At 41.8% G+C, this 23138-nt stretch overlaps 2 protein-coding genes across 2 annotated transcripts in view; both read right to left on the bottom strand.

The window, feature by feature from the left end:
* Positions 1–27: 27 nt before the first annotated feature.
* LOC140717293 (CMRF35-like molecule 3) lies at positions 28–7783 on the bottom strand. The gene is made up of 5 exons (XM_073030731.1): positions 7561–7783; positions 7148–7468; positions 4368–4440; positions 1139–1229; positions 28–734 (listed from the first exon to the last, which is right to left on the bottom strand). The coding sequence occupies exons 1-5, from the start codon at positions 7658–7660 to the stop codon at positions 699–701; spliced, it is 621 nt and encodes a 206-aa protein (XP_072886832.1). The 5' UTR covers positions 7661–7783; the 3' UTR covers positions 28–698.
* LOC140717292 (CMRF35-like molecule 7) overlaps positions 7770–23138 on the bottom strand; it is a 56797-nt gene continuing 41428 nt past the window's right edge. The window contains exons 8-9 of the mRNA XM_073030729.1: positions 11150–11270; positions 7770–7881 (exon numbers count right to left, since the gene is read on the bottom strand). Coding sequence (XP_072886830.1) covers positions 11241–11270 — 30 coding nt within the window. The 3' untranslated portion in view covers positions 7770–7881; positions 11150–11240. The remainder of the gene's footprint in view (positions 7882–11149; positions 11271–23138) is intronic.

Genomic DNA, 23138 nt, shown 5'->3' with positions numbered 1-23138 from the left:
TGAGGCATATATCAACAACATCAATGATACAAGAAACACTTTAATTGATCAAATTTCAAATTAGTAACAGCAAAAAAAGTATTACAATCGAGGATTAATATTCTATGCAGTAACGAGTGCTTGAAGTGGAATCTAATATGTTGGATAAAGCGAGGTGAACCGACTCATTCCTCACCTCCGGCCCTACACCCTGACCTTTTCAGTCATGTCTGGCCCTTGTATTAATGGAGTTCAGTCTTAGCCTTGTCTTTTCTAGAGATAAGAGTCACAGCTTGCTATGTTTTCTGGGTGGTTATACTGACCCTGACTATAGTGCCTTTTCTGATCAGCACGAGCCAGCAGGATTACTTTCGAAAATTTCAGTGTTTATTCCAGCTATTTGTTTCCAGCAATTGGCTGACCATTATTGACAAAATTGTGGTTGTGTAGTTCTAATATTCTAATGAATTAATCAAACATATGCAAATACACACATTATGAGGATAGGAGATGGGCAAAAGCTGAGTTATTGCTAAGATTTCATGTCTTCTATGAGCTAGGCATTGTTTCGGTTTTAACTTCTTTTGCATTAAGTCATTGGCTTAATGTCAGAAGGCATTCATGAAGAACAGTTTAAAAAATGTGTGCAAAGCAAGATGAATGATGAATATTTAATCTCAAAGTTCCATTATAGGGAGTCCGGTAGTCTTCTCTTCACCTCATGAGCCAAGTTCTGTGGACGATTCTTCAGGTTTCTGCAAAAGACAATGGTGAAGTTATCAGACTGATAGGCTATGAAAACTTTGCCTGACTTCCCTTGGACACTTGCAGCAGAATTCCATGTGAAATAGGGTCAAGGACTCCAGCACCGTTCACATCAATGCCACAGCAGCATCATGGCATTGATGTGAAGCTATTACAGCTTGTGATGATCCGGAGTTTGGAATTGAATTTCGGCGCTGGCTGTCAGGAGTCTTTGTCCGCGTTCTCCAGTTTCCTCCAACAGTCCAAAGGCACACTAGGTAGATTAATTGGGCTTTGAAATTTGTCTTGTGGTTAGGTTAGGGTTAATCAGGGGTTGCAGGGTTGGCGTGGCTTGAAAGGCTGGGATGGCCTTCTCCATGCTGTATCAGTATTTCACTGATCTCCAAAAACCTACCTTAGTTTCCCTCATGAAGCAATTGATTGAGATACTCCAGATCGCCAGCAGAGCAAAGAGCAGCCAACGCCCCACACTCCATATCAGATAACTGAGCAAAGTGGAAGAGACATAGAATTAGTGGCAGGAAATGAGACAGCTTTATGGTTGGAACATTTACTTCTTCATTCCTCTGTATTCTTAGTGGAGTGGCACACGGTAAACAGCAGAGCCAAAGGAGTTCATCAGGCTGGGTGAATTAGTGTTGGACTGAGGGACTGAGGGAAACTGGTAAATATTGGAGTAAGGGAATTAATTCCAGAATGGATAAAAGACCCAGTCACAGCAGAAGAGGTAACAAGGGAGGTCTTGCAAAATTGCATCAAGTTATTCTACCAGGGCATGTGTGAAGAGCAAAGGTAGAGGAATAATAGTGAAAATGTTCTATTGCATTTTAAAACAAGAATGGAGAAGGATACAAGTAAAAAGGAAAGTCAAATTTGGGCTGTGAATAGATATTTGGAAGATAAGGTGGGCAAGGAACACAGAGACCTTAGAGAAAGTATGAGATGTAAGGGTGCAGAATATCAGGATACCATGAACAGACTTGATCTCCTTTCTCCTGAATGGTGGCCACAAAGAAGAATTGGATATAATGAAATGATTTGACGGAGTAGACATAAGAAGAGAAAAGGAGCAGAAAGAGACCACCCAGCCGCTCAGACTTGCCTGCCATAGAACCGGATTAAGGTCAAGCCTCCTCTCCATATCTGTGCCAGATGCCCTTAGCAATCAATTCCTTGATACTATCTATTTTCTCTTTACATACGGATAAATACGTAACCTGCATCAACTCACATTTCTAGCTAAACCACATTTGTCAACTTTTTACCCATCTGTAAATGTCTACAGATACACGCACGTTATGAAGACCATGGAGCGGCTGATAATACAGAATCTGAGGCCACAAACCAGGCACGCCCAGGATCCTCTTCAGTTTGCGTATAAGGAGAAGGTGGGAGTGGAGGATGCTATCACGTATTTGCTGCACAAATCACTCTCTCACCTAGAGGGGGTCAGTTGTGCTGTGAGGATTACATTCCTTGACTTCTCTAGTGCCTTTAACACCATCCAGCCCAAGATCTTAAGGCACAAACTAACGGAGATGGGAGTAGACTCTCACATGGTGGATTGGATAGTGGACTACTTGACAGATAGACCTCAGTATGTGCGGTTGGGAGACTGTAGGTCTGACACGGTGGTCAGCAGCACAGGGGCGCCGCAGGGAACCGTACTCTCTCCGGTCCTGTTCACCCTGTACACATCAGACTTCCAATATAACTCGGAGTCCTGCCATGTGCAGAAGTTCGCTGATGACACGGCCATAGTGGGGTGTGTCCGGAATGGACAGGAGGAGGAGTATAGGAAACTGATACAGGACTTTGTGATATGGTGCAACTCAAACTACCTGCGTCTCAATATCACCAAGACCAAGGAGATGGTGGTGGACTTTAGGAGATCTAGGCCTCATATGGAGCCAGTGATCATTAATGGAGAATGTGTGGAGCAGGTTAAGACCTACAAGTATCTGGGAGTACAGTTAGACGAGAAGCTAGACTGGACTGCCAACACAGATGCCTTGTGCATGAAGGCACAGAGTCAACTGTACTTCCTAAGAAGGTTGGTGTCATTCAATGTCTGTAGTGAGATGTTGAAGATGTTCTATAGGTCAGTTGTGGAGAGCGCCCTCTTCTTTGTGGTGGCGTGTTGGGGAGGAAGCATTAAGAAGAGGGACGCCTCACGTCTTAATAAGCTGGTAAGGAAGGCGGGCTCTGTCGTGGGCAAAGTACTGGAGGGTTTAACATCGGTAGCTGAGCGAAGGGCGCTGAGTAGGCTACGGTCAATTATGGATAACTCTGAACATCCTCTACATAGCACCATCCAGAGACAGAGAAGCAGTTTCAGCGACAGGTTACTATCGATGCAATGCTCCTCAGACAAGATGAAGAGGTCAATACTCCCCAATGCCATTAGGCTTTACAATTCTACCGCCAGGACTTAAGAACTTTTTAAAAGCTATTATTAATGCTTTTTGAGATAGTGATTTAGATGCATATCATATTTTTATCATATTTTACTGAGTTAAGTATTGTATGTAATTAGTTTTGCTACAACAAGTGTATGGGACATTGGAAAAAAAGTTGAATTTCCCCATGGGGATGAATAAAGTATCTATCTATCTATCTATCTATCTATCTACTGATGTATCATGAAGAGCATTCTAACTGGCTGCATCAACATCTGGTATGGATGGGCCACTGCGCTGGTGTAACCCCCTGGATCACCTCAGGCTCGCTCAGCTCATTCTCGTCAAAGAAAAGGTGCCAAACATCAAAGTCCAAACCATTTAGTGCACAACCATTGGAGCTCAATTACTGAAGTCTTCTGGCCACCATTCGATCCCCTCCGAACTCCTCGACTCGCAGCTCAGGACCACCCGAATTGGTCAACCAAGCACATCTATCTTCGTCTCCTCTCCTCAGGGTAACTCCTGGCCTTGGACCCCCACTTAAGTGGGAATCTTGGCTGGCATAGACCAAATGGGCTAAAGGACCCATTTGACTCTAACACTTGATGTTTCCCGCAGATGTATTGACCCACATTGAGACTCTGTCCTACCCTGCAAGGTATTGTTCACAAGTGATATCATGGCTCTTAACCTGACTCGTTAATTAAGTAAGTGCTTTCCCAGCAGTACCTCAACAGAGCAGGTCACAACAAGCCTAGAGAGTGTTACTGCTTGGCAAACACAATTCACCGCACACCGTAGGATAATATTAGTGATGGAGATGTCATGGTGAAAACTTCAGGGAATTCTCTCTGAGTGGCGATAGTTGGAAGAACTTGTTCTTATTTCACAATGAAAAGCATAACAAATGTAACATAAACCGAGCATCATCAAATACAGCAAAGTGTTTAAGTCAGGGGTTTCTAATTTGGAGTCCATGGACTCCTTGGTTAATGGAAGGAGACCATGGTATAAAAAAAGTTGTGAACCCCTCCCAGGTTAAAGGGGAAAATTTCCTTCTGGAACTCCAGTTTGAAGCTGGCATAAAAACATTGGTTATTGCCTCATTTGCCAGTTGGTTTGTTTAAAGTCAACCCCTTCATATGTATTGTGTGTTCGAAACCAAATACAAAAATCTATCAAACTTCTCTCACGTGTAAAACAGTTTTGAGAACAGTATACCTCTTTTCTTGATGGTTTTCCTCATTCGTGGTGTTCTCCACTGTACTCGAGGATCGTGTAGCTGTTTGTATATCTGTAAAAGGCACAAAAGTATATTTAACTCTTACTGAGATATGGGAGTTAAATTCAGCTTCACTTGCTTCTCAGTTGTAGATAGAGCAAAATTCTTGCCAAGTGAAGAGCTGATTGGTTTCACGGATGAGCTTATATACGTAGCCATTACCCGTACATACGTGATGCTAGGTGCTGGAGTATATGAACATTAGGAGACTCTTAAGGCTGAAGGGCCTGTTTGACCCTGCGACTGCAAATGATTAAGTTTACTGATAATGTTCATTTTGTCACATTTACTGATCATTTTCATGTCCTTCCTATTTCTCAGCACTGCTGATGCCAAAATGTCGTTGGGGCTGTTAAAGTGCTTAGTATTTTGAGTTCATGAGGCTGATGGTTTGTTGCTCCAGATTCCAGCATCAGCAGTCTCCAGCATCTCAACTAATGATAGTGGTCCTCACATTTGTCATAATGGAAATTTGCAGCAGCACAATTCTCCGAACCGCTGTCATTTTTGTTTATTTTTATTATTTTATTTATCTGGAGATACAATGTGGAATAGGCCCTTCTGGCCCAATAAGCCACATGGCTCAGCAATACACTTATTTAAACCTAACTTAATCATAGGACACTTCACAATGATCAATTAACCTGCCAACTAGTACATCTTTGGACTGTGGAAGGAAACCCGTGTGTTCACGAGGAGGACGTAAAAACTCCTTTCAGAGAACACTGGGATTGTATTCAGAACTCTGATGCCCCAGCTGTAATAACATTGTGCTAACTGATGTGATACCATGGTGCCATTCCTCACATCACCTATTTTGCAGTAAGTTCCGTTTTGTTACTATGTCAAAGAAAGATGGAAACTCACCTTAGGAAAGGCACAACAAATATGAACGGCTTTGGTAAGTTACTTCAGTGCTGCACTTCTGTTTCTCTCATCATTGCTAAAACATCCTATCCCTGATAATATCTTAGATAAAATCTTCAGCAACTTTTCCAAAACTAAGAAATGATCGTTGGAGACTGCATCTCACAGTTCTATGTAATTAAAAGGCCTATAATTTAGAAAGACAAGTTTAATTTCTACAAGATTCTGCTTAGAGCAGAAATTCCTACAGAAGTTAGAGGATTTGGCCCAGATCATCATGGGCAAAACTTTTTCAACCATAGAGTACATCTACATGAAGTGTTGCCACAGAAAAAACAGCCTCCATCCTCAAAGGTCATTATCATCCAGGCCATGCTTTACTCTTGCTGCTGCCATCAAGTAGAAGGGACAAGAGCCTGGGGACTGGCACCACCAGGTTCAAGAACATTTACCCCTCAACCATCCGGCCCTTGAACAAAAGAGGATAGCTACACTCATTTAAGGATGATTTTATCTTGTTACTTCATGCTCACTTTGAACTTTGAACTTTGTAACATTGACAAAGTTTTAAGTGCATTTTCCATGAGATTCAATGCCTGCTTTCAATGCATCCTAATTGAGAGAAATTGGGCATTGGTAGTGTATCAGACTGAATGAAAGATCTTAAGCAGAAAGCAGCAATGTAACTTCACACAACAAAGCAATACTGTGGGTAGAAGAGGGTGTCAGATGCCACAAATCCAGAGAGTGACAACCATGCTCATTCAAACATTTATCACAATCTGAGGCAGGGGTAATTGCTGTTCCAACACAAACAGGAACCTAAAAGAACAGCCCAATATATTATTAACCAAGCAACTAAACAGTCTCTCTCATCAGCACCGGAAGGAGACTACTCCCCAGACAAAATACACAGAAGCCCATGACCATCTGCACCAAGGACAAAGGTAGCAGCCACCTGGAAGCAAAACTGTTTGATGTTGACTTCTGTCACATAAATAAGATCCCTGCTCTATTGGTGACAATCGTTAGGATCATTTCACTGGAATTTGCTCCAGGATTATTTGTAACTGTGCAAAAACATTAACGGTGATGATGCTTGAAGTACTGATTATGTAGATTCAGATTATTTGTGTCTGACAGCTTTGAATCGACAGATGGGATATTTTCATACCACGTGTACTGAATGAGAAAGGTTCCTTGGACAGACTCACAGGACACCGGCTGCTGGTGACGAGTGGTGTCGGTATTGGGACTGCTTCATTTCACATTATATGGAGACAAATTAGTTGACCGAGCTGATGGCTTTGTGACCAAGTTTGCAGATGGTACAAAGATATGTAGAGGGACAGATAAGTGCTGTGGCAGTATGCAGTCAGTAGCAGGACTTAATCAGATTGGGAGGACAGATAAGGAGTGTCAGATGGAATATTGTGAGAGAACTACATAATCATGCACTTTGGTAGAAGGAATAAACAACTCTTCTGAATGGTGAGATAATTCAACATCGGAGGCGCAAGGGGACTTGTTATCTTTGAGGCATATAGACCATGAGTAATACTTGTATCTCACTGATCTGTTATTGCTGGATTATTATTTTTAGTCTGAATGTAAACCTCTGACAGGGTGACATTTCACACAGTACAGAGGCAGGAAAATGTGCTGAGCCTCCGGTGTCCTGTCAGAGGGTCAGACGCTGCATGGGATGAGAGCAACAGGACTGGGTTTTCTTGACCCCAGCCCACTCCCCACAGGACTACTGCAGAGCTTCAGGATATCCTTGCTGTCCTGACCCCTCCCAGAGAAAACATAAAGTTTAATTGGAGCACAAAGTTATCCACTGGAAACCTACCATTAGACACTTGTAGATGTACATTAAATATCGGACCATATCCCGGTGTTGTAATTCCACAGCTGTACTGTCCTGTATCTTCAGAGTGAAGATCCTCCATAGTAACAGTAAATAATCCCCGTTCCGGGTTATCTGTGATTGACATTCGTCCCCTCCGTCCGTCTTGATCATTTGTATTCACTAAAACTGGACATTTGTCAGTCCATCCATGACACCAGTACTTTGTGTGTGAGCAGTAGTTTTCTTTATAGTAACAATCGATTGTGATCGCTCCTCCCACAACTCCTCTTACATTTTCCTCTGCCCACAATGGACCTGAAACTGAGGGAGGCATTTTCAGATTTGATAGAAAGGAAGAATTTAATGCAAACAAATAACTTTGAAAGCACAAAATCAATCATTGTGAAACCTACATTCAAATACTTGTAGATAAACATAAAATTTCATCTGGGGACTTCTGTCTGTAATTCCACAGCCATACCATCCTGTATCTGCAGATTGAAGATCCTTCATAGTAACAGTAAATATTCGCCGTTCCGGGTTATCTTTGATTGATGCTTGTCCCCTCTGTCCGTGTTGATCATTTGTTTCCACTAAAACTGTACATTGGTCAGTCCATCCACGGCACCAATACTTTGCGTGTGAATGGTACTTTGCTTCATAGTGACAATCGATTGTGATCGCTCTTCCTACGAGTCCTGTTACATTTCTCTTCGCCCACAATGCACCTGAAACTGAGGGAGAAATCATTGAAATTGCAGAAACAAACATGGTTTTTCATTCTGACACAATTGAAGACCCTGTATGGGTCACACCTGTAATGTGAACAAGTCATGTCTCCTTTGGTTCCTTAAGGTCGTTATAGCTAGGAGAGCGGGACTGTGGAGATCTGGTCATATCATCGATTAAGTGCTGTGTGTCACAATGGTGTGTGTCTCAAATAGACTCTGACGACCCAGTACAGCTCCTGGCCTTCACATATGGCTTGGCGATTAAGCCCAGTGGAACTGTTTCTACTGACTGGAGAGAGGACAGAGGCAAAATCCAGAGCTGGAGTCCCTACGGCAGTCCAAAGTTGCTTTCAAGGCTGAGTATCAAGAACTCTGATGCCACTGGTGTCAAACTGTATCAGTTTCTGTCATTCATCTGGATTCATTAGGGGTGTGCAGAGAAGGAGCTTTCTGCATGGGAATGAGCTGGCTCTCCATATCATAGTGCCCTGTCTTGCATTCTGGTTTGCGTATCACATAACAGAGAGAGTGTGACTATGATTCAGAGACTGATGACTATGTTTTAGCACCTAACTGTAACCATCTACTCCAGACCATTGAAGAATATCAGATGATGAGACTGAAATATACAAAATCCTACTGGGCCTTGCCAGGGTAATTGCAGAGATGATATTTGGATCACCTGGACAATACAAATAACTATGTCAGGATGTTGTTGATTGACTACAGCTCCGTGTTTAATGCAATCATTTCTACAGTTCTGGTTGAAAAGCTCCAGAACATTGGCCTCTGTACCTCCCTCTGCAACTGTATCCTCAACTTCCTAACTGGAAGACCCCAATCTGTGCGGATTGGGAATAACATCTCTACCTCATTGCCAATCCACACTGAAGCACCTCAGAGATACGTGCTTAGCCCTCTGATCTACTGTCTCTACACTCATGTAACTGTGTGGCTGGGCACAGTTCAAGTGCCATCTATAAACTTGCTGATCAGACAATTATTGTTGGCAGAATTTCAGATGGTGATGAGAGGGCATACAGGAGTGAGATATATCAGCTCGTTGAGCTCTGCCATCTGATTTCCGAATGGACATTGAACCCAAGAACACTACCACACTACTTCTTGTTTCTATTTCTGCACGAATTTAATTTAACTTCATATATATGTTTACTGTGATTCACCTCTTTTCTTTTTCTATGTATTGCATTGTACTGCTGCTGCAAAGACAGCAGATTTCATGACATATGTAGGTGATATTAACCCTAGAGGGATGATAGCAGGTGTATCATATTCTGTTTGAGTAGCTTGCTGTATGATCACTCTATCCCAGCATGATGTTCTCCTAATTGGTTGTCTGTTGGTCCTCAGGCGGCTGCAAAGTCCGATCCGGGATCCACACATCCTCGTGCAGTGTAGACACAGGAAAGTGGTGTCTCTGGTTAGTGGTTGGTTCCTTTGGCCGTCCATTCTCCCCGTTTGCGGCTGCAGCTTGTTCTCTGCCGCACACTGGAGGTTGCTCTCATGTAGCACATCTCCCTCTTGAACAGATTTCTTCCAGGTACATCTATTGAGCACAATGTTTTCCCAGCTTTCAGAGTTAATGTTGAATTTCTTCAATCTGATAGAACCATAGAACATTACAGCACAAAAACAGGCCATATGGCCCTTCTTGGCTGTGCCGAACCATTTTTCTGCCTAGTCCCACTGACCTGCACCTGGACCATATCCCTCCATACCCCTCTCATCCATGTACCTGTCCAAGTTTTTCTTAAATGTTAAAAGCATTTACCACTTCATCTGGCAGCTCATTCCACACTTCCAACATTCTCTGTGCGAAGAAGCTCCACCCCCCCACTAATGTTCCCTTTAAACATTTCCCCCTTCACCCTTAATCCATGTCCTCTGGTTTAAAATGAATTTCCTATTTCGCCTAAGAGGAATATCCCCACTACAGTGAAGCAAACAGTTATATTCCAGCAAGGGATCTATGAACAAAAATATGAACGCAGCCAGTTATCAAGTCTACAGAAGATGCCCCAATGCTTAATGATTAAAGACTTGCTTGGTATTGCTATTGTGTTAGGTGTGTCTGTGTTCTAAGTCCATGTACTTCGTGGGTTTACATTCCCTCCAGATACCTGAGCAGAAAGTCTGGGATGATCTTCCGGTGCAGTACTGAGGGAGAGTGGCAGTGTTGAAGGTGCTGCCTTTCATTCAACCCAGATCCTAATAGGCTGCTCAAATGCACACAGACATCCCATGGTACAGGTTATCTTTCCATCATTGCATTAATGTTTGCTTAATTGTTGAAAAATTTTGACCAGTTATGAGGTTAAATAGTCATTGTAAATTGTCCTGTATCAGGCTAGGGTTAAATTAAGGGTTGCTGGGCAGCACGGTTTGTTTGATTGGAAAGGCATGTTCTGTGGTCTACCTCTAAATAAATTAATAAATAAATATAAGGAATATAAAATCGCAATATTTCATTAAATTCCTCAATGCCAGAGCCTTTTAAGTACTCCAGCCCTGTTATGTTTTGTAACTCCAAATCATAAAATTTATTCGAGGAAAAAGACAGAATTCAAGAGATGCTAGTTTGTTTTTTACTTTGAGCAAGGTGTGCATGTATCGCACGATAGCCTCATGATATATGAAATTCACTTGCTTTAACATATAACCCATAATAGATTATTTAAACAAACACAAATTCTTAATCAAATGATATACTTAAAATATTACTCAACAAGCCCCACCACTAAGTTTGTTTCTGAACTGCCCTCTGAAATGGCCCTGGCAAACACACACGGCTCAGAGCAATAAATTCCACCCTGGTCCCTAAACCTCACCAGAGAACGAATTTAAAAATCCAAAGGATTTTTGAATGACATGGCAGGTTTAATGCGGGTGTGGGTAAAATACACCTATGTGGGTGGCTAGAGGCAAGAGTGAGAAACAAATGCAAACATTTTTCTTTTACACACAGATTACGTACATTGCATTATGATGTTATTATGATATTGCATGGCATTAGGTATCCCTTCAGTTTCATTCACAATTGTGTGCCTGTGTACTGGTGTGGATTTGTGTGCTATGCTCCTATGGAAAGAAGGAAATTGCAAGACCATTCCCCAGTATTTAACAATAATTTTTGCTGAATATTTTCTGCCTTTATAATCTACACATTTTTAACTACCATTGCTGTGGAAATAGAGCATGAGATCCAAATTAACACTCTTTATCAGCATGTCTATGTCTGGCGGTCACTCACCGGCAGGGAACAGATGAGAAGAATCGGAACCCACATTGCGTTGGCTGTACAGATGAGACCAGCAACTTGACTGTTCCTCAAAGTTTAGCTCTTAGTGTAAAATAACTTTTGAACAGAAATGCTATGGTGAAAATAAATGGGGAAGAAGGCAGTCAGAAGCCCAGTTGTGTAAGCACAGTGAAGCAACAGATGTTTACTAAGAAATTGAAATTTTCTCAGTGCATTTATGGAATAAATCTATTTTCATTGAATGGTGAGCATGGTGGAAAGACACCCTGAGCACAACCTAAAATTATCTCAATTCAGAGGTAAAATTTACGAGGTAAAGATTTCGGATGATGACATTTCATCTCAATTTTTCTGAAGGAATCTGATTGTCTTGAAAGACTAAATGTTTCTTCCTTCAAAATTTACTGTCAGTGGATTGCAGCAGGGATGTCTAAGTGTCTGCATGCCGGTTGCTCTCCACGAATCAGCTATCATGTTCACAAAACTAAATGATCAGCAACATCAGCGAAACAAAAATGTACTTTAATTGATTAAATTTCAAATTAGTAACATCGAAAACATTGCGTTACACTCTAAGATTAACGTTCAATGCTGTAACCTGTGCCTGAGATGGAATCTCACACGTAGGATAAAAATCTTTCTCATGAATCAATTATAGGAATTTCAGTGATAATACACTCCACTCATTTTGGCTGCTATGTCCACTCTACAGTCCCAATTAAAGGGGCATAATTCTTCAGTGCCTCTCAGTTCAAAGTTTCAAGTTTCAAAGTACGTTAATTATCAAAGAACGTATGCATTATACTGAAAGAATGCTTTCAGTGGTCAGTATGTTTGAAAGCATTCATGGAAGCCACGTGGCAGCAATCAGAACTTCTTGGATCTCCAGGAAACTATCTTAGTTTTTTTTTTGTGAACCATTGGATTGAGATACTCCAGCAGAGGAAAGAGCAGCCAACACCCCACACTCCATAGCAGATAACTCCATATCGCCCCACACTCCATATCGCCCCACACTCCATATCAGATAACTCCATATCGCCCCACACTCCGTATCAGATAACTGAGCAAAGGGCAGCCATTGCCCCACACTCCATATCAGATAACTGAGCAAAGTGGAAGAGACATAGAATCAGTGGGAGGAAATGAGACAGCTTTGTGGTTGAAACATTTACTTCTTCATTCCTCTGTATTCTTAGTGGAGTGGCACACGGTAAACAGCAGAGACAAAGGAGTTCATCAGGCTGGGTGAATTAGTGTTGGACTGAGGGACTAAGGGAAACTGGTAAATATTGGAGTAAGGGAATTCATTCCAGAATGGATAAAAGACTCAGTCGCAGCACAAGAGGTAACGAGGGAGAATTTGCAAAATTGGATCAAGTTATTCCACCAGGGCATGTGTGAAGAGCAAAGCTAGAGGAATAATAAGACACAATAGTGAAAATGTTCTATTGCATTTTAAAGCAAGAATGGAGTAGGAAATAAGTAAAATAAAAGCCACATTTTGGCTGTGAATAGATACTTGGAATGCAACATGAGCAAGGAGCATAGAGAACTAAGAGGAAAGATGAGCCGTAAGTGTGCATATAAGTGTGACTGGGTCTCCTTTCTCCTGAATGGTGGCCACAAATGAGAATTCTATATAATGAAATGATTTGACAGAGTGGATATAGGAGCAGAAGGAGACTACTCAGCCTCTCAAACTTGCCTGCTATAGAACATGATCAGGGTCAAGCCTTGTCCCTACTGGATCCCCATAGTAATCGATTCCTTCAGCTTGGCTACTTTCTCCTTACATACAGATAGTGACATAACCTCCATGAACTCGCATTCCTGGTTAAACTCCATTTCACAACTTTCCACCCAACTCCAAATGCCTACAGAAGTACCGTGGAGAGCATTCTGACCGGTTGCATCACCATGTGGTATGAAGGGGCCACCACACAGGATTGGAAAAACCTGCAAAAGATTGCAAACCTAGCCAGCTCCATCATGGGCTCTGGCCTCCCCAACACTGAGAACATCTTTAAAAGGTAATGCCTTAAAAAGGCAACATCCCTCCTTTAAGGACCCTCCTCATCCAGGATATGCCCACTTCTCATTGCTACCATCAGGGAGGAGGTACAAGAGCCCCAAGAGACACACTCAACATTTTAGGAATAGATTTTCCCCCTTAACCATCGGGTTTCTGACTGGACAACAAACTACCTCACTATTTTATTTTTGCTCTCTTTTTGCACTAATTTAGTTTATTTTAATATACTTCTTTTTGTAATTTATAGTTTTGAATTACATATTGCACTGTACTACAGCTGCAAAACAACAAATTTTACACCACAACACACACAAAATGCTGGTAGAACACAGCAGGCCAGGCAGCATCTATAGGGAGAAGCGCTGTCGACGTTTCGGGCCGAGACCCTTCGTCAGGACACCACGGACAATTCGTCATGGACAATTGCCCAGGCAAACGCACACAGCTCAGAGCAATAAATTCCACCCTGGCCCCTAAACCTCACCAGAGAATGAATTTAAAAATCCAAAGGATTTTTGAATGACATGGCAGGTTTAATATGGCAGGGTTTCGTCGAGACCCTTCATCAGGACAATTTTACACCATGTGATATCAAACCTGATTTTGTTATTTACATAATCCATTAGATCTAATTAAAGACTTCTAATATCCTCATTCCAACTGGCCCACCTGCTTATTTTCATGTCATCTGAACATTGGAACTTTAAATTCTGACCTCTCCTTCCTTAATTGAGGACTAAGGACTGACCCTTGGAACACATCACTGGTTACATCCCGATAACCTGAAAAAAGACCTCTTTATTCCAGCTCTCTGTCTTTTATGCAATAAACATTTTTCATTCCCTCAAGCAGAATAAATATATACCTTGTCCGCCATCCATTTAAGTAGCACCTTTGTAATGCCTTCTGAAAATTCAAATACTCTTACATCAAAGTGTTCTCTCTATTGACTGCTTGCTACATTCTGAAAGCATATTAGCAAATTTGTCAAGCATTTCATAAAACCGGATTGACAAGAACAGTAATGAGAAAGATATACCTTGTAATATGTTGGTTTTCAGAATGATTGCATCTCGTTTCTGAATTTATAGATTGCATGGTTGTTGCATTTGTTAGGTCAAAAAAGAAACATCATAATATTCAGGTTCTATTGAGACAAAGAAATTAAGTTGAGTTCCACGTTATTTTCACTTGCTATCAGAAAGCATGATTGTCAGATGAAACTTTTGGCCTTGGGTAAAGAGCCATTGGGTTCATGAAATTGTGGTGAACTACATATACCTGTCTGGACACGCCCCCCCGCTGGCTGCTCCTGTGGCTCCTCCCACTGACCGTGGCTTCCCCCGGCCTCAGTCTCCAGGATGTAGTGTGGTGGTCAGTTGCTGCTTGTTCTTTCTTCCAGCCAATAAAAGCCTATATCTCGTCTCACGTCTCCGAGAGTTATTGATGGTGCATCAGAAATGGTGTTGTTTCATCAGTGTAACTGACTGTCTGCTCTAGGAAGATAGAACTAGTGTGTATAATGATTTTTGACCGACTTGGACCATGAGCAATTCTTGTTTCTCACTGATCAGTTACTGTCGGTTATTTGTTTAAGTCTGAATATATACCTCTGATACTGTGATATTTCATACAGTCCAGGGGCAGGAAATGCCATTTGATCACACACAGTATACGGACAATATAATTCATCATACCAGTCATTTTCCATTTTAATTAAAATTAAATCTGTCCTGAGACCATCACAAAGAAGGCACTGCAGTGCCTCTACTTTCTTAGAAATTTGTGTAGATTTGGCATATCACCAAAAAACTTTGACAAACTTCTATAGGTACACAGTAGAAAGCACCTTTAATCATTGCATCTTGGCCTGGTAATGAAACACCATTGTCTTTGAACAGAAACGTTTACAGAAAGTAGTGGATACAGCCCCATTTATCTCAGGCAAAGCTTTCCCCACCATTGAGCACAGTTGCATGGGGCGCTGCCACAAGAAAGCACTATCCAGGCCATGATCTTTTCTCACTATTGCAAATAGACAGGAGGTACAGAAGCCTTAAGTTCCAGGCCACCAAGTTCAGGAACAGTTATTACCCTACAGCCACCAGGCTCCAGAATTAGAGTGGAAAACTACACTCACCACAACTCCAAACTGATTTTCCAGCCTACAGACTCATTTGCAATGATCCTGTACAACTGATATTCTCAGCTTTATTTATTTATTTGCAAAGTTTGTCTTCTTTTGCACATTGGTTATTTGTCTTTGTTTATGTATGGTTTTCATAAATTCTATTGTATTTCTTTATGTTCCCATAAAAGACTGCAAGAAAATAAATATCTAGGCAGTAATCTCAATGCATGTACTTTGATCAATTTTATTTTTGACTTTGACTTTGAAATGGGAACACCATCAGAACTGGTCAAAGACGTATTGGTATTCTTTGCTTAGGAAAATGAAAGCTGATCCTAGTAAGGCATAAAATTCTACTGGACAATCAGAAATTCATTTAGATAAGTATAAATACTGTGCTTACTCCAGCAAGTCAGAAGTGTTGTACTATGTGGCAAAAGACTCAAAGTCTTTGCCTCATCTTCAGTTCATTAGCCAAGGTTTCAATGGAATGCTCTCCATTTGTATCCATGAAAGTGATGAAGGTTGATACACACCAGAAGGAACAGATTCTCTTGATGGGCAGCCCATCTAGCATCCTGAATATTCATTCCATCCACAAAGACTCGACTGTATTTGTTGTGCATTTAATATTTCAGTAATCTTGTATTTATTGGTTGATGAAGTGTTCTTGTTCTTCAAATAATTCAATATGGGTTACATGCACAAATATGTGAATTGCTTGCATCATCACTCTATGAGGAGATACGTGTGCACCTCGGTTGAAGGTAAACTCGGAGTTACACCTGCAGTATTGGACATCCATGTCTTTCTTTGTATTTGTTTAATGTTTTTAAGTTGCAAAATAAAGCAATAATTAAAGATAAGAACAGTAGGCATATGAAAAGAAGAAAATAGTGACGTTGTTTAAAGTGGGATAGAAGCACATAAGAAAAATAGGAACAGGAGTAGGAAATTTGGTTCTTTAAGCCTGCTTCATCATTCAATAGGATTCTCCAAATTCAGTCCCCTGTTTCTGCTTTCTCCCCGTGCACCTTACTCTATTAATTCCAGGATCTACAGTATATCTCAGTATATCTTACAGGGTATGTTTAAAGATTTTCTTCCTCTCGTAGATTGGTAAATTGATTTATCAAACGTTGTCTTGCATGTTGTTCATTCAGATCAATTCATTACAACTTGGCACTCAGGTCATACAAGAGAAGTCAGAATAAAGTGTTAGAGTTACAGAGAAAGGGCACTGTAGGTAGACAATTCTAATCTGTCTAGCTATTTATTTATTTAGCAATTCAGCGTGGAGTATGCCCTTCCAGCTCTTTCAGCCAAGCTGCCCCTGACAAACCCGATAACCCTAATCATGGGAAAATTTACAATCAGAAATTTACTTGCCCGGTGTGTCTTTGGACAGTGGGATGAAAAGAAAGCACCCAGGGAAAACCCATGCATTCTACGGGGAGGACGCACAGACGGGGCCGGAATTGAACTGTGATCTCAGGAACACTCCGAGCTGTAATAGTGACGTGCTAAGCACTGAGGTCATAATGAGGTAGATTGTGAGGCCGAGGGGGAGAAGAAGGAATGTCTGGGGTGGCCAGTATCTTTAATTATGCTGGTTACTGGTGTGCCGTTATCCCAGAGCACAGCAGATCTCCAGATCAGGACAGCAGTGATGACACTGAGGATGTGTCAGTGTGAAAGTTAGCAATACAGTCTCTCTCTCTCAGCAACAGGAAGCCTTTCTCTTGTGGTGTCCAGTGGTATGACTGTGGAACGGGAACAAGTTGCAGACAGTCCTGGAAAACTTCATCACCCTACCAGGAAGCTGCCAGGATGCGGGGGTCTGAGATACAAGGAGAGGTTGTGTAGAACAGGACTTTATTCCACAGTTTGTAAGAAATTAAGGTCCACCTGATAGAGGTGTTTAATATCATGAACTGCATCGTTAGGGTTAAAGCACATAGACCTCTTTCCAAAAGCAAGGGGACATGGGTTTGCAATCAGCAGTCAGAGATTTAAGAGTGAAGTCTGAAGCAGATTCTTCACAGGTGTGTATCTGGAATGAGATGCCAGAAATAGTGTTTGAGGCAGGCACATCAGAAACCAGGTAAGTACATGTCCCATGGAGACCGTTCTAACTAGTTGCATCATTGTCTGGTACAGAGGGGCCACTGCACAGGACTAGAAAAATCTGCAGTGAGCTGGAGACTCAACCAGCCAGCTCCACCATGAGCCACTAGCCTCCCCTCCATCAAGAAATCTTCAAAATCTTCAAAAAGTGGCATCTATCATTAAGGACCCCCATGACCCAGGACATGCCCTCTTCTCATTGCTAGCATCAAGGAGGATATACAGGAGTCTGAAGATACACACTCAATGTTTTAGAAGCGCTTCTTCCCCACATCCATTGGATTTCTGAATGTACGATAAACCCATGTACACTACATCACTATTAATTTTTTTAAATTTCCTTTTTCCTGTCTTTATGCACCCCTTATGCTCTATAATGGTCAAATAAATCTACATGGTCAGCAGTAATGAACAAGAAGGTAACAGTTCCTTACTACAAAAGTAATCCATTTTGTCCAGCACATGAAGAGAATCCTGAAAAGAGAATAAGAAAATGTTTCTTCAACTGTATTTTAAAGAACAACAGTTGTGAACCCGAGAGAAAATATATTTAAGAGATTAATTCCATTGTTTCCTTCACAGAATTTTGGACAGCATTAGAAATATTACTTTTAAGGTAAATGTAAAATAACGTCCTTTGCAACGTGTCTTCATTATTTATCCAGATTTTAAATTAAGAACAGTTTTAATTTTGATTTACAATTAGTAATGGGGTTTCAACCATATTGATAAAAGGCATGAATTGTACAAAAGATTTGAAGTCTTTCTCTTTGGTTGTCCATCAGAATCCGATGATGATGTCCACTCCTTTAACGGTGAGATCTTTGATGACTATACAGTCCTATCCTGGACCCACAAGCTCTATTGCAGGTGGGACATGTATATGTGGTAGTGGCGGTAGTGATGGCAACCATGGCTGCATTTCTCCTGGCTCTCTTCTGCTGTCTTCTGGTTATTCTTTCCATCTCCAGAATATGAGCCCCATCCCTACACAGCTGTCGCCAAGTGTTACAGTCAGCAGCAATGTCCTCCAGGTCCTCAGGTCTGATCTTGCACTTCCTTAAAGCAATCTTCATCTGATCCTTATAGCACTTCTTTGGCCCTCCAGCTGAGCATCGACCATGATGTAGCTGGCCATATAACACTCTCATGGGGGCATCCTTATCATGTGCCCCAGCCACTGCAACTGACGCTGGGTGATCATGGCCTCAATATTCAAGATTTGAAGTATATTGTTATTGAAGTACATATACAGAGTACAACTCTGCGATTCGTCCTCCCAGAGGCAGCCACAAAACAAAGGAACGCCATGGAACTCGTCCAAGAAAACATCAAAGACCCAACGTGCAAGAAAAAAGAACGAATTGTGCAAATGGCAAAAAGCAAGCAAACAACACGTAGAATATCAAACATCAAACCATTAGTTATCAGTTTAGTTCAGGCCAATGCGGGCTGCAGGACCATTCTTCGCTTCAACGCCCCAGTCTGCATCGATTGCACCGATTGAACCTCACAAAAGTAGCAAAAAAAAAGTAACCAGAAACAACGAACACATGCAACATAAACCTCACAAGGAGTCCACAGCCTTGGTGATTAATGCTGGCAATGTGCATCCCAAGACTCCCGCACTAACAGGGACAGGTAGAGTGCAACTTCAAGATCAGTCCTCAGTTGCTGAGTGTTTGCACCTTTACAAGCTCACCATCACTGCTGTGGAAACGGTGTATGAGACCCAGACTGACACAGATTATCAAACGTCCAGCTCTGTCTGTAACTTATGAGGCAGGGAACAGATGAGAAAATTCAGAATGCACATTATTCTGTTCAGGGTGCAGGCCAACACTTACCCTTTCCTCGTCTCATAGCCTTTGAGGCAAAAATAAGAGGAAGTAGAAAGCAGGAAGTCTGATCATTGAACCATGGTGCTGAAGTGTGAAACCCAAGAATATCAATTCCTCTCAAATATATTACACAGAAAGTATTAAGGCACTTTTCATCCACTGGTGCGTATCACAGCAAAAGAGTTAAAATGATTTTAGGAGTGGATAACACAAACAAGAGGGTTTATAACAAATTTTGAGATGAAGAATAAAAGATTAAAATTGTAGAGAGGAAGCAGGCAACAGGAAGCTTGACAATGAAATAATCAACCCTTGAAACCTCACATTCTGAAGTACTTTCAGCACATGTGAGAAGAATTGGAAGTAATTTTCAATGAATAATGGCAATGCTGGTAAGAGTTATAATGTTGGCAGGATTGGCTAGTGACAACTGAAGCAATGATATTTTGGTGAATTTTGAAGTGAGTATGAAAGGGTATGAAGTTTAAAGTTTGAATGAAAGCTCCCCCTCCCCCTCCCCCAATCCACCCCCAGCACCCCCATGCACCTATGGCACAAGGATTTAAAAGTCTACAATTGGGAGGAAATTTGTCTTGAATTAAGTGTAAAATTGGTTGGCTTAACTTTTGGAACTGCCCTCTGGCTCAGGTTTGCTCAGTAGAAAACATATTAACATCGTATTTCAAGACCTACAATATACTCATTGTATTTTTTCCATTGTACCATGTTCAGGCTACTGAGGAAAATTTTGATCTTTTTTCCTTGGGACTTGTACATCACAAATTGGCAGACTGAATCCAATTTTAGATCTCCAGCAGAACTGGAAAGTAATTGTGACTGATATGGAGAGGGAGTGGGAAACGGTGTCATTGCAGTGGATTATAGGAAGGTTGTCAATCTGTCTTCACTCTGAATGAACCATAGAGAGAAATAACCCCCATGAAGCAGAAGGTACATGTTGTCCAGCTGGAATGTACCCTACAAGCAACTAGTGACAATCGTGGTCGCTTGTTTGACTAACGCAGTGTGAGATTTAATAATGAGCTTGAAGCCTTCTGAGACTTTCCAGTGGGTTTCAGTAATTGAGTAGTCACATGTTTTGCCAAAGCAGTGTGAGATTAAAAAGGGACTTCCAGATGTGCTGGCATTGGAAAGGGTCCAGAGGTAGTCACATAAGAATGATCCTAGGAATGAAAGGGTCAATCTATGAGAAGTGTTTGGTTCTGGGCCCATACTCATTAGAGTTTAGAAGAATGGTGGGGGGGGGGGGGGGATAATCTCAATGAAACTTATCAAATATTGAAAAGCCTAGATAGAGTGGTAAAGGGGAGGATATTTCCTATAGTGGGGGTGGTGACAACATCAGAATAGAAGCAAGAGCATTGCAGATCTGTGGAATTCATTGTCATAGGTGGCTCTGGAGGCCAAGTCATTGGGTATATTTAAAACAAAGGTTGATAAGCTCCTGATTAGTAAGGGTGTCAAAGATTACAGGAAGAAGGCAAGACAATGGGGTTGAGAGGGATAATAAATCAGCCATGATAGAATGTAATGAGCTGAATGACCACAGGCAATTTGTACTTAGTCTCTCGGGATTTTGTTTTCCAAGCACGATTGTCTTTTAGTGAGAGGTGCAAACACTGTACCCACCTTGGTGGTATTGTGTTGCACATGCATCTAATAGCTTGATGCTGTTAAAATCCAGATAACTCTTCAATGTTCCAGAGCATCCACCTCGGCCTCAGGCATTCCTGGAAATTTGGGGTTTCCCATCACTCTCGCTACTTCCCCAGGCCATAACCTGACTGGTTTTGACTGGGTGAACCACACAGTCCCTCGTTTATGCTCATCGCTCAGCCCTGTGCGGCCATGCACTTCCTCAAAAGCAGCTTGGAACACAGAGTGATTGGACAATGTTTTCAGAAAGCTCTCTCCAACTTGCTCCTTGCAGGCTCCCACTAACCTCCTCACAATAGGAGTATTCGTCCCCATGAGAACTCAAGCTTTGTCCCTCTTGACCGGGTCCAGACAAACAGGCACTAAATTATCAAGGACCTCAGCTACTCCCACATCTGCCTCCAAAAACTCCAGCTTCAATGACAAGTAACCATCGTATGGATAGTCATCTGTACTAAGATCCAAGATCCCCAGTGCACTGAGTGATATCAGTGGTAAATGCATCAAAAATGGGTTGTAAAACAAATGGTAACTTGAGAGCTGGTGTCAAGTATGGCTCTAGCATAAATACCCTCAATCTGTAATGATACTCTGGAGCTTGGCCCCATTAAGCCATCAGGTATATGGCTTTTTTGCTTCAGGGTGTTCCTTGTTATATTGCTTGGAATGTGTTCCCCCCAAGATGCCAGGCTGTTCCCTCACTGGGTCTCTCCACTTCGGTACCTGGGGGCTCACCCTCCAAGGGGTTTCCCATCGTTCACACTCAGTGATTGCCTCAGCCAAGGAGACCACTACCGAGGACTGTACCCTGCGGACGGAGGCTTCCAGTGCCTCCATCGCACTCTCCTCCTTTTACTTCTCTGATCAGCTTGACAAACGAGGGTGGGGGGGCATGTCTTATGAGACACTCGGAGACCCCAGGGGAACGGGTCTGGCGAATGGGCGCCTTTCGCGACTTGGGCCATTCTTAACTGATTCATCTCAACCGTCTGAATGGCCCCTCTACACCGCAATCAGTTTAGCTGCCTCTCTAGCCGGAAAACGTAGGCAGAAAGCTTCTCCCCTTTCTCCTGAAACATGTTCTGAAACCTCGTCATAAGCTCCAATGGGCTTTCCATTGTACCAAACACCTTTTGTAGTGCTTGCATGTAGGCCACAGGGTCTTTACGGATCTCACTATGTCAACAGCCAGTCCCTTCAAACTTTCAACCAAACACTGTCTTTTACCTCAGTTTTTAAAAAATATATATTATTTCTGATTTTGCATGATTTTTATTTTATTCATTATACGTATACTGTAATTGATTTACTTATTTATTATTATAATATTTATTATTTTTTCCTGTGTATTGCATTGACTGCTGCTGCTAAGTTAACAAATTTCACGACACATGCTGATGATAATAAATCTGATCCAAGCAGTACAGGGCCTGATGAAGAACATCCCAGAACACTAGAGAAGAATTTGTGGAAGCCATGGATAAGTTATTTTCGTTATCATTAACATGGCTGAGATGCTGGAATTCTGGAGGGTAGCAAATGCTGTGTCTTTATTGAAGAAGAGTGGCTGAGAAAATCCTGGGCACCATCGACCAGCAAGCCCAAAATCTGTCGTAGGTAAATTGCTGGAGAGGATTCTGAGGAAGAATATATACTTGCATCTATAAAGACTGAGAGTGGTTTGAAGCAGACAGCATTGCTTTGGACATGGAATCTTGCATCCTATGAACTTTAATGAGGTATTTTGATGATGTGACCAAGAAAGTTGAGGAGGACAAGGTGGTAGATGTACTTAAATGTATGTAAGACATTTGATAAAGTTCCGTAAAGGGTGTTCTGGAAGGTTAGATCACATGGAATCCAGGGACTGCTGATCAACTGAATAAATAATTAGATTGCTAATAGAGAGCAGAGGGTTAATAGTCACACCAGAGTCTTGTGACAAGTAGTCAGGGCTGAGCCCATTGTTGTTTGTCATTTAAATCAACAACTTGGACATGAGTGTACAAGGTATGGGCAGTAGACTGAGGTAGTGTTCAATATCCATTTAGGAATCAGATGGCAAAGGGGAAGCAGCAGTTCCTGAATCTCTGAGTGTGTGCCTTCAGGCTTCTGTACATCCTACCTGATGGCAACAGCGAGAAAAGGGCATGCCCTGGGTGCTGGAGG

This window comes from Hemitrygon akajei, chromosome 27 (genome assembly GCF_048418815.1).
Source record: "Hemitrygon akajei chromosome 27, sHemAka1.3, whole genome shotgun sequence".
Classification (NCBI taxonomy): domain Eukaryota; kingdom Metazoa; phylum Chordata; class Chondrichthyes; order Myliobatiformes; family Dasyatidae; genus Hemitrygon; species Hemitrygon akajei.
Note: the sequence above shows the minus strand (reverse complement) of the source record. Positions and strands in the feature narration are given on the sequence as shown.